We start from the raw sequence: 12,390 nt of genomic DNA, 5'->3' as shown, positions 1-12,390 counted from the left end.
TCAGGAATTTTGGACTAAGCAATCCAACAAGCTGAACAATAAACTGAATGCTTTTTGTGCTCGTCAAATGCAGAGGTATTTCTGTTCCTGCTGTCTGTCCTCATGGCACAAATACATTTTTCTTGAGCACTTTTTCGGTGGCTTGGGTTTGAAGGCATTGTGTTCTTATGGGCACTTCCTTTCCCTTACCACTGTTGAGGGTATATTGAAGAGGCACTGGTTGTAAATCCAGCTTAGTTGCATTTTGTTTTCATGTGGCCATCCAAGCAAGGCTATGTGTGTACATGAGCACACCTTTCTAGGTGTATTACATTTTAGGAAAATTACACTTTTCAAGTAACACTCTAATAGCTTATAAATGGAGAAAAACGTTATCCCTTTTGCCCAAGTTATCAGAACCACTGCTGTGTAAACTATGAGTTGCGCATTTAACTCCCCATCTCCTAGACAGAACCTAGGTGTGTGAGCTTGTGAGGAGTCCCTTAAAAAGTGGGGTGGGGGGGATTAGAAAACCCCAGCAGGAGTTACGGTTCAGAGAGAGAACCTGAGCCTGGGTATGAAACCCAGCTACACCTGGACTGGTAACTGAGGGCTGGGCTAACTGACAGAGATGAGGGACTTTTCATTTTAAAACTGCACAGGAACTGAGTTTAAAATAACACAAACAGAGGTAAATATAACTAATGAACTTAAGTGGGATACTAGTTCTAAGACGGTACATGCCAGAGGGAGAAAAAGCTTTTGGGGCTTGTTTTTTTTAACTAGGTTACAGTATTCTTGAAATGTTATGCAGAATCCATGGCACTCCGCTATAGCTCAGTAACTCATTTCCCGAACTCCGTCTATGTCCCATTCTCTTGTTACGCTAATACTTTCTGTAGACTCTTTCCTCATTTAGAATGTCCAACCTTCAACTGACAAAATATAACCGTCAGCCTTAACAAACTCCTGCTTCCTAGCTCATAGCTCTTGTTGGCTGGTGCAGCCCTGCTTCCACTGATTCATCTGTTGCTGGGTGTCGCTTCCCCCCCCCCCCGCTTTATCCTTGGTCATGAAGTTTTAGGAAGGCTGACTTTAAATGTTACTGTCCTCCAGAAGGACTGATCTATAATAACAACCACCACCACCGATGTATATACCTCCCTTCAGGATGATTTGACACCCACTCAGAGCTGTTTACAAAGTATGCCATTATTATCCCCACAACAATCACCGTGTGAGGTGGGTGGGGCTGAGAGAGCTCCTAGAAGCTGTGACTGACCCAAGGTCACCCAGCTGGCTTCAAGTGGAGGAGTGGGGAATCAAATCTGGTTCTCCAGGTTAGAGTCCCACTCTCTTAACCACTACATCAAACTGGCTCTGATCTATAGCTGTTATTGTCTGTACATTGTGAGACAGCTGCATATATTTTTGCACGCATGGCACTAATGCTGAACGGTAAGAGCTTTCTAAAATATGCTCATGTCAAAGTTAGCAGATAGCATTTTGATGTATGAAAGATTCCCCTTACCCCCAAGCTTTTCTCCTTGCTGCTCCCCATTACATTTATTTATTAACAAGATTTTTATTCCAGCTTTCTACCCCAATAGGGCCATCAAGATGGCTAACAAATTAAAACATACAGATTAAAAACCAGTAAAACCAACACACAAATACATCCTTAAAACAATTTACAATCTGATTACATTTGGTTTTGCCTTTCTTACAGGATACAATCCATGGATTCAGGGCCAGATGGAACAGCAGTGAATTTAAAGGAAACAATCCAGGATGTTAAGGTATGTATTGTAATCATGCAGATTTGCACATATTAAATACTGAGCTTCAAATGTGAAATGGACTGATGTGAAGCACAGTTTTCATGCTACGAGTAGGCCTGGGTTTCATTTTCATCAGGCCTAGTCCAGCAGCACTGGTGTCCTCTCCCCTTCCCTCTCTGAGCTGCTGAGATACTTTGAACGCAGACAGTTCACTGTTTCTGAAGCTGTAGAGATCCTTGGTTGTCCTCCTAGCTTGGGAGATAGGTGAGGACCCTCTCAACCCTGCTCTCTAGTAGCCTTCAGCTCATGCTGCCTCTCTTAGTTCTTTTTAGAGGCTAAAGGGGGGGGCTGGGTTTTTTGTGTGTGCCTGGAGTTGTCCCAGGGATGCCAAAAACTCCCTCTTCCTGGTGCCTAGACCCACTGTACTGCTTTCATTATCTGTTTAGCGATCCAGCACTTTGCTTTTAGAGTGCACAGTAAGCCATGTATTGTGTGTACAAGGTGGCAGCCTAACTCCTAGATATGAGACTGCATGCAAGCAGTTTAATAGACAGCTAGGCTTTGTCAAATCCAGTACTTGCCAATGGTGTATCCTACCTACAGATACCTTCCTTCCTTCCTCCTTCCTTCCTTCGAAATAATAACTTCACTATTCATTTTGGGGGAGCTGTAATTACAGAAACAGACTGTATGTCTTGCATATGGATGGCCGAACACCAGTGGTGATCAGATAGCCTATTAATCAGAGGGTTGTTCACAGTCTGTTCATGTGTATTTGCTGGAATAGGCTACGTGTAGCTGGAGACATTTTGGTCTGTCCTTCAGCTAAGTTTTTTGTGGTGGAGGTGGAGGGAGTGGAAATCAGGAGCTGACTCCCTGCTGATCAGTCAGAAGTTAAGTTCTTCTGATCTCCTAGATTTGCAGAGATACAACAAATAATGGTGGGGGGGGGGATCAAAGCCCAGCTGATTTCCCTTCCCATCCTGTTGACTTGGGCTGCAGAGAAAATTAAATAGGTCTTTCTCCTCTCTCTGTTGCAATGCCTCTCCCCATCTTGGAGTGCAAAAAAGAAAAATAAGCGCTTTCTCTTCTCCCCTTTTCTGCTTCACTGGGGAGCTATTTTGCTGAGTGAGCAGGGTCAGACAGGACTCCCAGATGAGCTGTGATTCAGCTTCCAACCAGTAATCAGCTGCAAACTAAGCATTTGGCAGCTGTTCAGGTTACTCAGTGCAACTGGAACATATCCAGTCTAATTGTGGGTGTCAGACAATGTTAATTCATCCGCTGAACAGCTTCACTGAGAAATTTGTGGCACCTGTTGGCTTGTAGTGAAGGGTTGATATGCACCCTATGCTTCCATTGCAATGTACTGAGGCTGTTCCTTCTAAGCAGACATTACTCCCCTTCTGTAAAGAAACAGCTGAAATTGCCATGATGTTTGAGTCATTTGCTGGTCAGTATTGCACCCTTTATAAACACTGGATCAGTGTTGACAAAACTATCATTTTTACCTCTTCTTCAGCTTCTAACTTTCATATTGTACAGATTTTTGAGATGCCCTTTTTTTTCTCTTCCCTACAGTTTGGAAAAAATATAGACCTTGAGGAAAAGAAAGACAAGGTTTTCATTGTCACTTCTGACTGATTAAAATTGGTTGAAATAAACTTGAAGGCCCTCCAAGGCAAATGTTTGAGTAACTTTTAAATATTATGTTTACTAATTTTCCTTTAATTCATAGCTGTATGCAACATCGGTACTACTCTGTGCTACTAAAAAGGTTAAATGGTTGTGCATTTTTTCTCTTTCCCACTTGGGGGCAGCACTGAGGAGCTTCCAATCTTCAAAGCAACTGAAATGCTGAGAGTGCCTGAGGCTTTGTGCGATATTGTGACACATTTCCAGCTTTACTTCAACTATATTTTATAAATCCAGCTAAGGCCTATTATATTTTGTAACCAAATTAAATATAGATTCCTCAGTCATGTTTGCTATGAGACAACTTGGTTTATCCTAAATAGAGAAAACATTAAGGGATTAGCAAATCCAAAAAAGAGTTTTAAAGTGTTTTATTCTTTATCATTAATTAGGGTCTTTTCTTCTGTAAACTGTCTTTTATTACCTATTCATTTAAGAGAGAAGCACTTTGAACACCAAACAGGAGCCATGTAGTGTTTTATGGATTTTAAAGATTCTTTTATTCCAGCAAAAGGTTTTATGGACTAGATTACATTTACTCAGATCTCCAAGGTGCTGTAAGATTCGAGTTTGTTTTTGCTGCAATAAATTAATCCCTCTGGAATTTGTTAATATGATTGGGAGTAGCTAGTTGTTTAGCATAAATCAATTGGAAGCTTGTGGTACATTAAAGAATAAATTTAAAATACTTAGAACTTGGGATAAAAACCAGAGATTTTAAGGTGCCACAAGACCCCTGCTTGCTGCTGCACAGACTTAACTAGGTTGTCCCTCAAGACTTCTAGTGCCATCCAAGAGCCCTCTACTTAGATGGGAATAAAACTAATTCAGAAGAATTTGGAATACGTATGTTCCTTTGGTCTGGGACCAGGAAGAGGAGTTAAATTTTGGAAACCCCCCCCACCCCATCCTACTAAAAGAAAGTGTATATTATCAAAATCACTTGTTTCAGCTCTACGTTTTTGCTCTGAATTGTTCCCCTGCCCCTCGGATGTTCTGCATTCCAGTTAGAAAGTGGGTGGAAACATCCTTGAGATTTGGCATTCTGAAGTTTCTCTAGCAGAGCTTCACAATCCTTCAAGATCAGGACTTGGTCGCTCCCACAGGTGGCTGGCAAGTGTGCGTGGTTTCATTGCCTTTTGTCCCTTTTTTTATGGGCAACTGAGACCTGTCATACAGACTCTTTTGGACTATAGCAATGCCTTTTACAGCATTGTGCATGTGTGCCCTATTTCATTCATTGTATCCTGTGTTGCCTAAATTAATACCTAACCTTCAATGGATGGTTGTACTTTGGGTCCAGCTAGATGCCCCCTCTGGTCTTTTCTATTACAAACCATTATTGTATCAAGAGGCTTCCACTAGTCCTCTACAATTCCTCTCCAGTTTATTTTCCTTAGTGGTCAGCATTCCCATAGCCAGTTTCTTGACATCTCTGTTCTTTGGATTTATATCCATTGTAAAGTGTTTTTTTAGAAAGTCAAAAAGATACCCTTCCTCTTGTGGAAGCAGTCCTTCCTTGACCAGAAGGGCATCTTTTGAATCCAAACCACTGTTAAGTTTTAAATGAATGAATAGCCTTAATGGCTCTCATAGCTAGTTTCTGACATGCCCAGTGTTTTCAGAATTTTTAGGGTCTCATATTATTGGAAAGAGGGCCTTTATTGTGAAGCAGTTTCTCTTTAATTCTATGTGACCACACTACTCTGAGCAGTATTAGGAAAAGTAGTTGTTAATTTGTTCATGAATGATTTGGATTTGGGGGAGTGAGCATAGTAGCCAAGTTTTCAGATGAAACCAAATTATCCAGGATAATGAAAACCAAGGCAGCCTGTGAAGAACTACATGAAGATCTTCCTAAATTGGGTGAGTGAGCAATGATGTGGCAAATGAAGTTCAGTGTTGGTTAAGTGTTCAGGTAATGCATATTGGAACAAGAAAATCCTAATTGTAAATATGTGCTGATGGGGTCTGAACTGACTGAAACTGAGATTGAAAGAGACCTTAGTTTTGTAGTATAAAGCTTGATGAAAATGTTGAGCCAGTGTGCTTAGCAGTGAAAAAGTGTCAAACTCTGTGCTGGGGATTATTAGGAAATGGACTGAAAATAAATTGGCCAGTAGCTTGTATAGAACTTCATTTGTAACACCGTGTAGAAGTTCTGGTCACTATATCTCAAAAAGGATATTGCAGAACTGGAAAAAGTACACAAGAGGGCAACCAAGATGATTAAGGAGGATTCACTACCAACCCACCCACCCCAGATGATTTTTGGATCGAAGGGTTTGACACTGCCATTTCGGGAAAGAAAGGGGGGGACAAGGATGTGAGGAAACAGGTAATTTGGTTGAGAATTGTATTGTAGTGAAAGGGACATTGTGATTCAAAATCTCTCTGAAGTGGGAGGGACGGATTTATAAAACGTATTTATCGAGAAACTGTTAGTGGTTAGCAATGTGGCAGATAAACTAGAAGAACTTGAACTATCAAAAGGAAGAATATGACCTTCATATGTAGGGAACAAGATGTACTTGTTCTCAGAAGACACTTTGACTTGAAAAATGTTGCTATTTTTTTCATTAGAGATCATTTGAGATATGTTCCTTTTATATTTAACCCTTGAACTCATGGGATGTTGAGAACATTTTTCAAAAAATCTAGAGAAAAACTTGCAAGAGAATATGGTACTATTCTTTACCACCAGGAGGGAAAGGCTGGTCACTTAGTAATTCTTTGGAAGGAAATCTTCATTGAGAGAATCATGGCTAAGGTAATGCAGCCCGTTGAATACCTTTTAGTTTTGTGTTAGTGTGTGTGGCGCTTAATTAACTGATTCATAAACCTTAATCTTGTCTTATGTGAGTTCCGTCAAGCATCTGTCAGGGATGTTCTAGAACTGAATTTCCTGTGTGGTGTAGACGGTTGGACTCCATGTAAAGTGCCTCCCATCGATATCTAACACAAAGGCATTCTTTTCCTTCTAGACTTGATCTTGCAGTGCTGCTCCGTGCCTTGGTAACTCCCAGGCTTGATGGCTGCGCTGTGTTCTACACGAATGTGCCTTCTGAAGACTGCTTTGAGGTTTTAATTGACAAAAGAAAGCAGTGGCCTGTCTGTGGTCTGGTAGAGGGTAAAAGTATTCATCTGGTCCTTTGCTGGCTACAAATTGCTTCAGGGCCAAATTGCCAGTGTTAAATTCTGAAGCCTTTCACAGCCTGGCGTGCACACACATGCGCACCCACACACACACACAAAGCCTCTGAACATTTGATGGCTGCTGGCAAACCCACCAACAAACATTGCTAGTGACGTCAGTCTCACAAGTGAAGAGGACTAAGGGTGGTGGAGCTTTTCCAGCAAGTCTTCCAGCCGTCTAGAATTCTCTTCTAGATGAGGTTGGGGGATTATGTTATCTCAGATTTTCCTAAGGGTTGCAAGACATATTTTTTTCCAGTTGGCTTCTGAGACCGTTGTTTATGGTGTGATATTACTCGCTTTAACGTTTTAAGTTAGGGTGTTTTTTTTTTTGCTAATAACCTTGAACTTAAGAAGGATGGTACAGGAGGGATCTTTAAGTCTTTCAATCCCATGAAGTATACTTCATGGAAGATTAGGAGGAAAGGGCAGATCTCAGATGGCATCTTCCAAGGTATTTCTGTGCCATGCAGCAGGAACAAATAGATACCATGAAACGTACTGACTGTAAAATGTATTTATTTCAGTGGTACATTACAGGAGAATCACTTTAAAAAGTTGTCGTTCTGGGTATTTCTTTCATAATAGCAGCATATTGATTATAGTCTTTGTACATTTAGAACATACCTGATTGCAATTTATCAAGTGTATTTGAGTCTGTAAGATAGCATATTTTGTCAGCCCTTTGAAAAGATTGAGTAAGGCATTGTTCCTTTTTTTAAAAAACAAGGGTTTTTTTTAAAAAAAGAAGAGACAGTCTCTAGATGTCTGGTGGGCTAGACTTTCAAACTGGAACCAACCTGTGGCATACTGAGTTTTCCAAGAGCTCATCCAGCGACTTGTAATTATCTTTGTAGTTCAAGCATTTGGAAACTCTGTTTACCCTACAGTAGGTGCTTCAGGGTAAAATTCAGGCAACTGTTTTCCTACTTTTGCAATCACCAAGTACTGGAATATGGGGCCATTTGTCTTCTGAACAAGTCTAAGAGGCTTAACAGAATTTATTTTTGATGCTTATTTTTTATTTATACCCCACCTTCCCCCCCCCCCCAAGTGGCTTATGACATCATCCTCTCTTCTCCCTGAGAGATTGTGATGGGCCCATGGTCACCAGTAGGCTTCTGTGGCAGGGGGGGGTTCAAACCTGCTTATTGCAGATCCTACTCCTGCTCTCTTTAGTATGCTGTGCTGGCTTTCAAAATACCAGATTCAGTAGATGACAGATTTGAAGATCATCATCCATTTTAAAAAAGGCATCTGTAGAGCCTAGTCACACTCTTGGGACTATTTCAGACAAGCTAAAACTGTTTCCATTATCTGTCATACTTTTATCCTACCTTTTCTCCCAAGAAGCTGAGGATGGTTGAAACGGTTCTTGGTTCATCTGCTTTATCCTCACAACAACCCTGAGATGTAACTTAGGGTAAAAGCATATGGCCAAAGATCCCCCTAGGGATTAGGGTTTTGAGTACAGGTCTCCTGAAACCAAGTCAACAATCCTAGCTGTTACACCACACTGGCACTTATAACAGGATGTCAGTGAAACTTTTTACACTGGAACTAAATTCAAACAGATTTACTGGAAGCTTCTTCCTCAAGGAGCTCTCCTTTAAAATGGGAATATATGTTTGCATTTGGTTTTAATGGTTCTCTGAGTGGTGTTCTGCTGGAGGAAAAACTTGGTGCCTATCTTTATCCTCTCATTCCATCAAATTACTCGTGGTGATTGCAGAAGTTCATCCCTACTGGTTGTCTGAATCTATCCTGATACTGCTTTTTCAATTTGATTTTATTAGTGTGCGTAAGTGTAAAAGACATTTTCCTTGCTCTGCCTTCAGTGAAGGTGCTTTGCAAGTATACTTACAGCTTGATTCTAGACTAGTTTTTGTTGAAGTGTAAAGATCATTGATTACTGTGCTTAAGGTAATAGTCACAGGGTTTTTTTTACACATTGTGTTGTTAAGATACAAATAGGATTTGCACCTGGATCCTGTGCTCCAGCCACAGTTATTAATTTCCCCCATACTGCTGCAATCTCCTCACCTATGCTTTCTTTATTTGGGGCTGTCAATTGATCATAGAAAATCTGAGCTAGAGCCGTAAGGGAAAGGAAAAATCCCTGAGTGCTATTATTGGTGTAGAGCTGGAGATCTGTATGGCAAAGCTGGGTTGAAAGCATCTGCCCTGCACTGGCTGCATTGTTTTAAGTTTGGTGAAGCCATTTTTTCTTAGCCGTGCTTTCCCCATCTATGACATGGGGGTGGTCAAGTTGGATGAGAGACAAAATAACCAGTTGTTCAAGCACTTCACAAAGCAAAAATACCATGTAATGATTAGCAAGTCATAGCTGAGCCACTCCTACCACTTATGGTCCATTATTTTATTTCTGGAGGTAACACTTTTATGGTCTTCTGCAGGTGTCTCATCTATATGAGCCCTATTTGCTTATTGTTGGCTCTAAAAGCACTTCCCTGCAGCTGTTCTCCATTTTAGTGCAGCATTGTATAAGGTGTGTTGTATCTGCAGGTGTAGAATGCATAAGCTTGGGTGAGACTGAGCATAATGGACAGGCGGTCTCATTTTGGGTGAGTAGGTGATCTCATACACCCAATGCTTTTATGAAAAAGCATGTGAAGGGAGGTGCCTGTGCTCTGCAGGCAGGTCAGGGCTGGGCTCCTCTGGAGTAGGAATTCTGCCTGGGTTTGAACACAGAGTGGGGATTGGAGCTGGAGCACGCTTGCCTCTAGTGGACCAGTTGATCCAGCAAGGCAGCCTTCTCAAGCCTCAGCCTAAATAGGCTGGGTGTTAATCAGGCTCAGCTGCACTTGCAGGCAGACGCTGAAACTTTTGAAGCTGCACTGCACTCTGGCCAGGATCCTGTGAAGAAGTACCATTCTCTGCACTTGGCTGTGGATCTGCAGGGAGGTTGCATGCAGCCAGTCTGGCACTTCACCTCCGTATTGCCATCTTCGCCTGGGCATTATGCTGAGGCTGTTCTTGTAGAGTGGGGGAGAGGGTTCTGGGGGAGCTATGGGCCTGGATTTGTGTCCTGCCTGAAAGAGGCCTAGTGGCTATCTCAGAGGCCAGTGGCACAGTCTCTCTTGGAGGCTCTGCAGCATCAGGCCCTCCCTGATCCTGCTGGCCCTCCTGGTTCACTGGCCTTGGCTCCTCAGGCTCTTCCTCTGAGCCCTCCAAGTGAGAGTCACTGGGCTGGTCGTGGGGGGGGGGGTCATGACAGGAGAAGTTGGAACACAAAGAATGTGTGCTTTATTTGGTTTGTAGGAAGGACCAATGGCTAAAGTGGCTGACTTCGCTTGCTTCAGCTAGGACTGTGATAGCAACATGGCTATTAATGCTTGTGGCATGGTGAGCTCTGGAGTTTTGCTATGCTATCCCAGGGTGACGTAGCTGAGTTGGCTTGGCTGCAGAGCTCATAGCACCCATGCTCTTTGTAGTACTGTTAGTTCTAGCCAGCCTAACATTTTCAAGCAAGCCACCAAGTATGCTTCATTTGTTGGGCCTGTTGCTTACAGCAGTGGTTTACAGCTGGCTTGAAACCTCAGCATTTCCAGAGGCAGTCTTTAACTAAGCAGGAAATGAAGTCTGCCTCTGATAGCTGTGAAAAAGGGCCGGATAGCACGACATTAAGGAAGTGTGCAAGAAGTGCTCTGCTGGATCAGACCCATGGTTTCCAGGATCCTGTCTCACAGATTAGCCAACCGGTTGCCATGGATGGCCAGCAGTCAGGGCAGAGAGGCTAAGCCTGCCTGTGATGTTGCCTCCTAGCACTCCCACTAGACTTCTTACCAACCTAGCTGTGGGTGGGAGAAGTTGAGTACAGCCTGAAGTACACGAATGACAACCAAACCTGAAGTAGGTTCAGCCCGGTTTGTGTGAAACCCACACATACATCTTTTGCTTCTGTAAGCAAAAAGGGGGCAAACCAGGGAGGGAAATGTGCTGCTGCTAGGAATGTATAAGCTATTAGATTTTGTGACGTCTTCAATCTTTTCATCTGCTTTTACACAAGTACTCTTCCTGTTTCCCAGCGCACAGAATACTGAAATTATCTACCAAACTTGTTTTCTCCAATCACAAAGACTGCATCTTTCTGACCCAGGGAATGGAAGGGCAGAAAGGCAGTGAACGTTACCATCAGCTGTTTCACGTAATGATCACAGTGTCTAGTGTATATGAGATCTGGTGTGAGACATGTTAGGGGAAAATTGCAGCCAATATGCTTGTTTGCTTGTAACGTGCTGCAATTACTAAAAGTGGATTGGACACCTCTGTTCATAAGTTTTCATGGCAGAGCAGATGCCTCCATTGGCACTAACTTGTAGTAAAAGCCTAGCAAGGTTTTAGTCAACTTCTGCCTCTTGCTATTATGGAAGTCATCTGGTGGCATGCAATGTATTGTGGGCACACATTGGAGCTCACCTCTGAAATCAATCAATTTATGGAATGGGCGGAAGGAAATGATTTTTGCACTACTGTGCAAATGAAATTAAGTACATGCTAACACCACTATTATTCTGTAAATGAAGCAGCCTTCATACTGAATAGAATCCTAACTCTAGAATGCTAGAGCAAAATGCAACCACATTTTAATTTTCTGAGCAAAAACTGTCAGGCATTCTGCCCCTGTTAAAGATTAAATAATATGGCATTGTTTTGGCTGAGTGACAGGGATTACGATAGCAACCACCCCACCACACACTTCATTTTGCTGGTGGTCTTTATCAAAATATTAAAAACTACTTTGTTTTTTAACCTTGAATACCAGTGAGTTAAGCATCAGGGAGCAAGATAATTGTAACCAAACTGAGACAAAGGTTGTCCTAAAGTTGTATGCAATCAAATGATCAGCTTAGGTTGCAATCCTCACACTTTCCCGAGAGTAAGCTCCGTTAAATAAAATGGGTCTTACTTCTGCATAGACCTGCTTAGGATTGCTCTCGTTCTCTGTTCATGAAAAAAAGTGGGGGAGGGCTTTTGTAGACTACAATGTATTATTAAAATATACTTATTGTGCTTTTTTATTGTTCAGAGTACCATTAGCTGCCATTATGTACTCTTTGTGGAACCCATTCTTGATTTCTGTCACTGCAGAGACGTCTTTCATATCAGTCCTTGAAGGTCTTTTCCGATATGTCTAAAAAAACACACACACACACAAAGGAAACAAACTTAGGATTTCTTCCTGTGTCTCAAGTAGACATTAAAGATACTGGTCTTCTGTATGTTTTAAGGAAAAAGTTCCTTATGGATTTGGGTTCTTCTGGTGGTTTCAATCCCAAGGACTGTCTTAACCCCCTTCCCCCTGCCAACTGCTTGCAAACAACAGAACCAGGTTGCTGTCCTTGCTGACATTCAGCTGGAACCCCACAGGAGGCAAAGAAGCTTTTCGGTGTGCTTTAGAGAACAGTAGGTGGAATGAGTGAGGCAGGGTTCGATAAATCCCAGGTACCAGGTCACTGTGCCCGTTCAGAAATGTCATTGTGAATTCTAGTATTCTCAGGAATTATTTTATTGTGATAAGCATGGAGGGTAAGAAGAAACCAGCCAGATATATATCCCCTCACCACCGATATATATCTGGCCCGTTTCTTCTTACCCTCCATGCATCTGACGACGAGAACTGTGGTTCTCAAAAGCTTATCTTATAGGTGCTACTGGACTCTTTTCTATTTTTCTGTCATTTGACACTGTTGAGATGATGGAGGGGGTGCCATGAGCT

General features: G+C 42.1%; 2 protein-coding genes across 2 annotated transcripts in view; one reads left to right on the top strand and one right to left on the bottom strand.

Moving 5' to 3' along the window:
• Positions 1-1,777, top strand: part of SYCP2L (synaptonemal complex protein 2 like) — a 43,462-nt gene extending 41,685 nt beyond the window's left edge. The window contains exon 33 of the mRNA XM_054985854.1: positions 1,709-1,777. Coding sequence (XP_054841829.1) covers positions 1,709-1,777 — 69 coding nt within the window. The remainder of the gene's footprint in view (positions 1-1,708) is intronic.
• A 5,375-nt stretch (positions 1,778-7,152) lies between these two features.
• ELOVL2 (ELOVL fatty acid elongase 2) overlaps positions 7,153-12,390 on the bottom strand; it is a 66,331-nt gene continuing 61,093 nt past the window's right edge. Inside the window, exon 8 of the mRNA XM_054985999.1 lies at positions 7,153-11,805. Coding sequence (XP_054841974.1) covers positions 11,677-11,805 — 129 coding nt within the window. The 3' untranslated portion in view covers positions 7,153-11,676. The remainder of the gene's footprint in view (positions 11,806-12,390) is intronic.

This window comes from Eublepharis macularius, chromosome 7 (assembly GCF_028583425.1).
Source record: "Eublepharis macularius isolate TG4126 chromosome 7, MPM_Emac_v1.0, whole genome shotgun sequence".
Lineage (NCBI taxonomy): Eukaryota > Metazoa > Chordata > Lepidosauria > Squamata > Eublepharidae > Eublepharis > Eublepharis macularius.
This window is presented reverse-complemented; position numbering and strand designations above follow the sequence as displayed.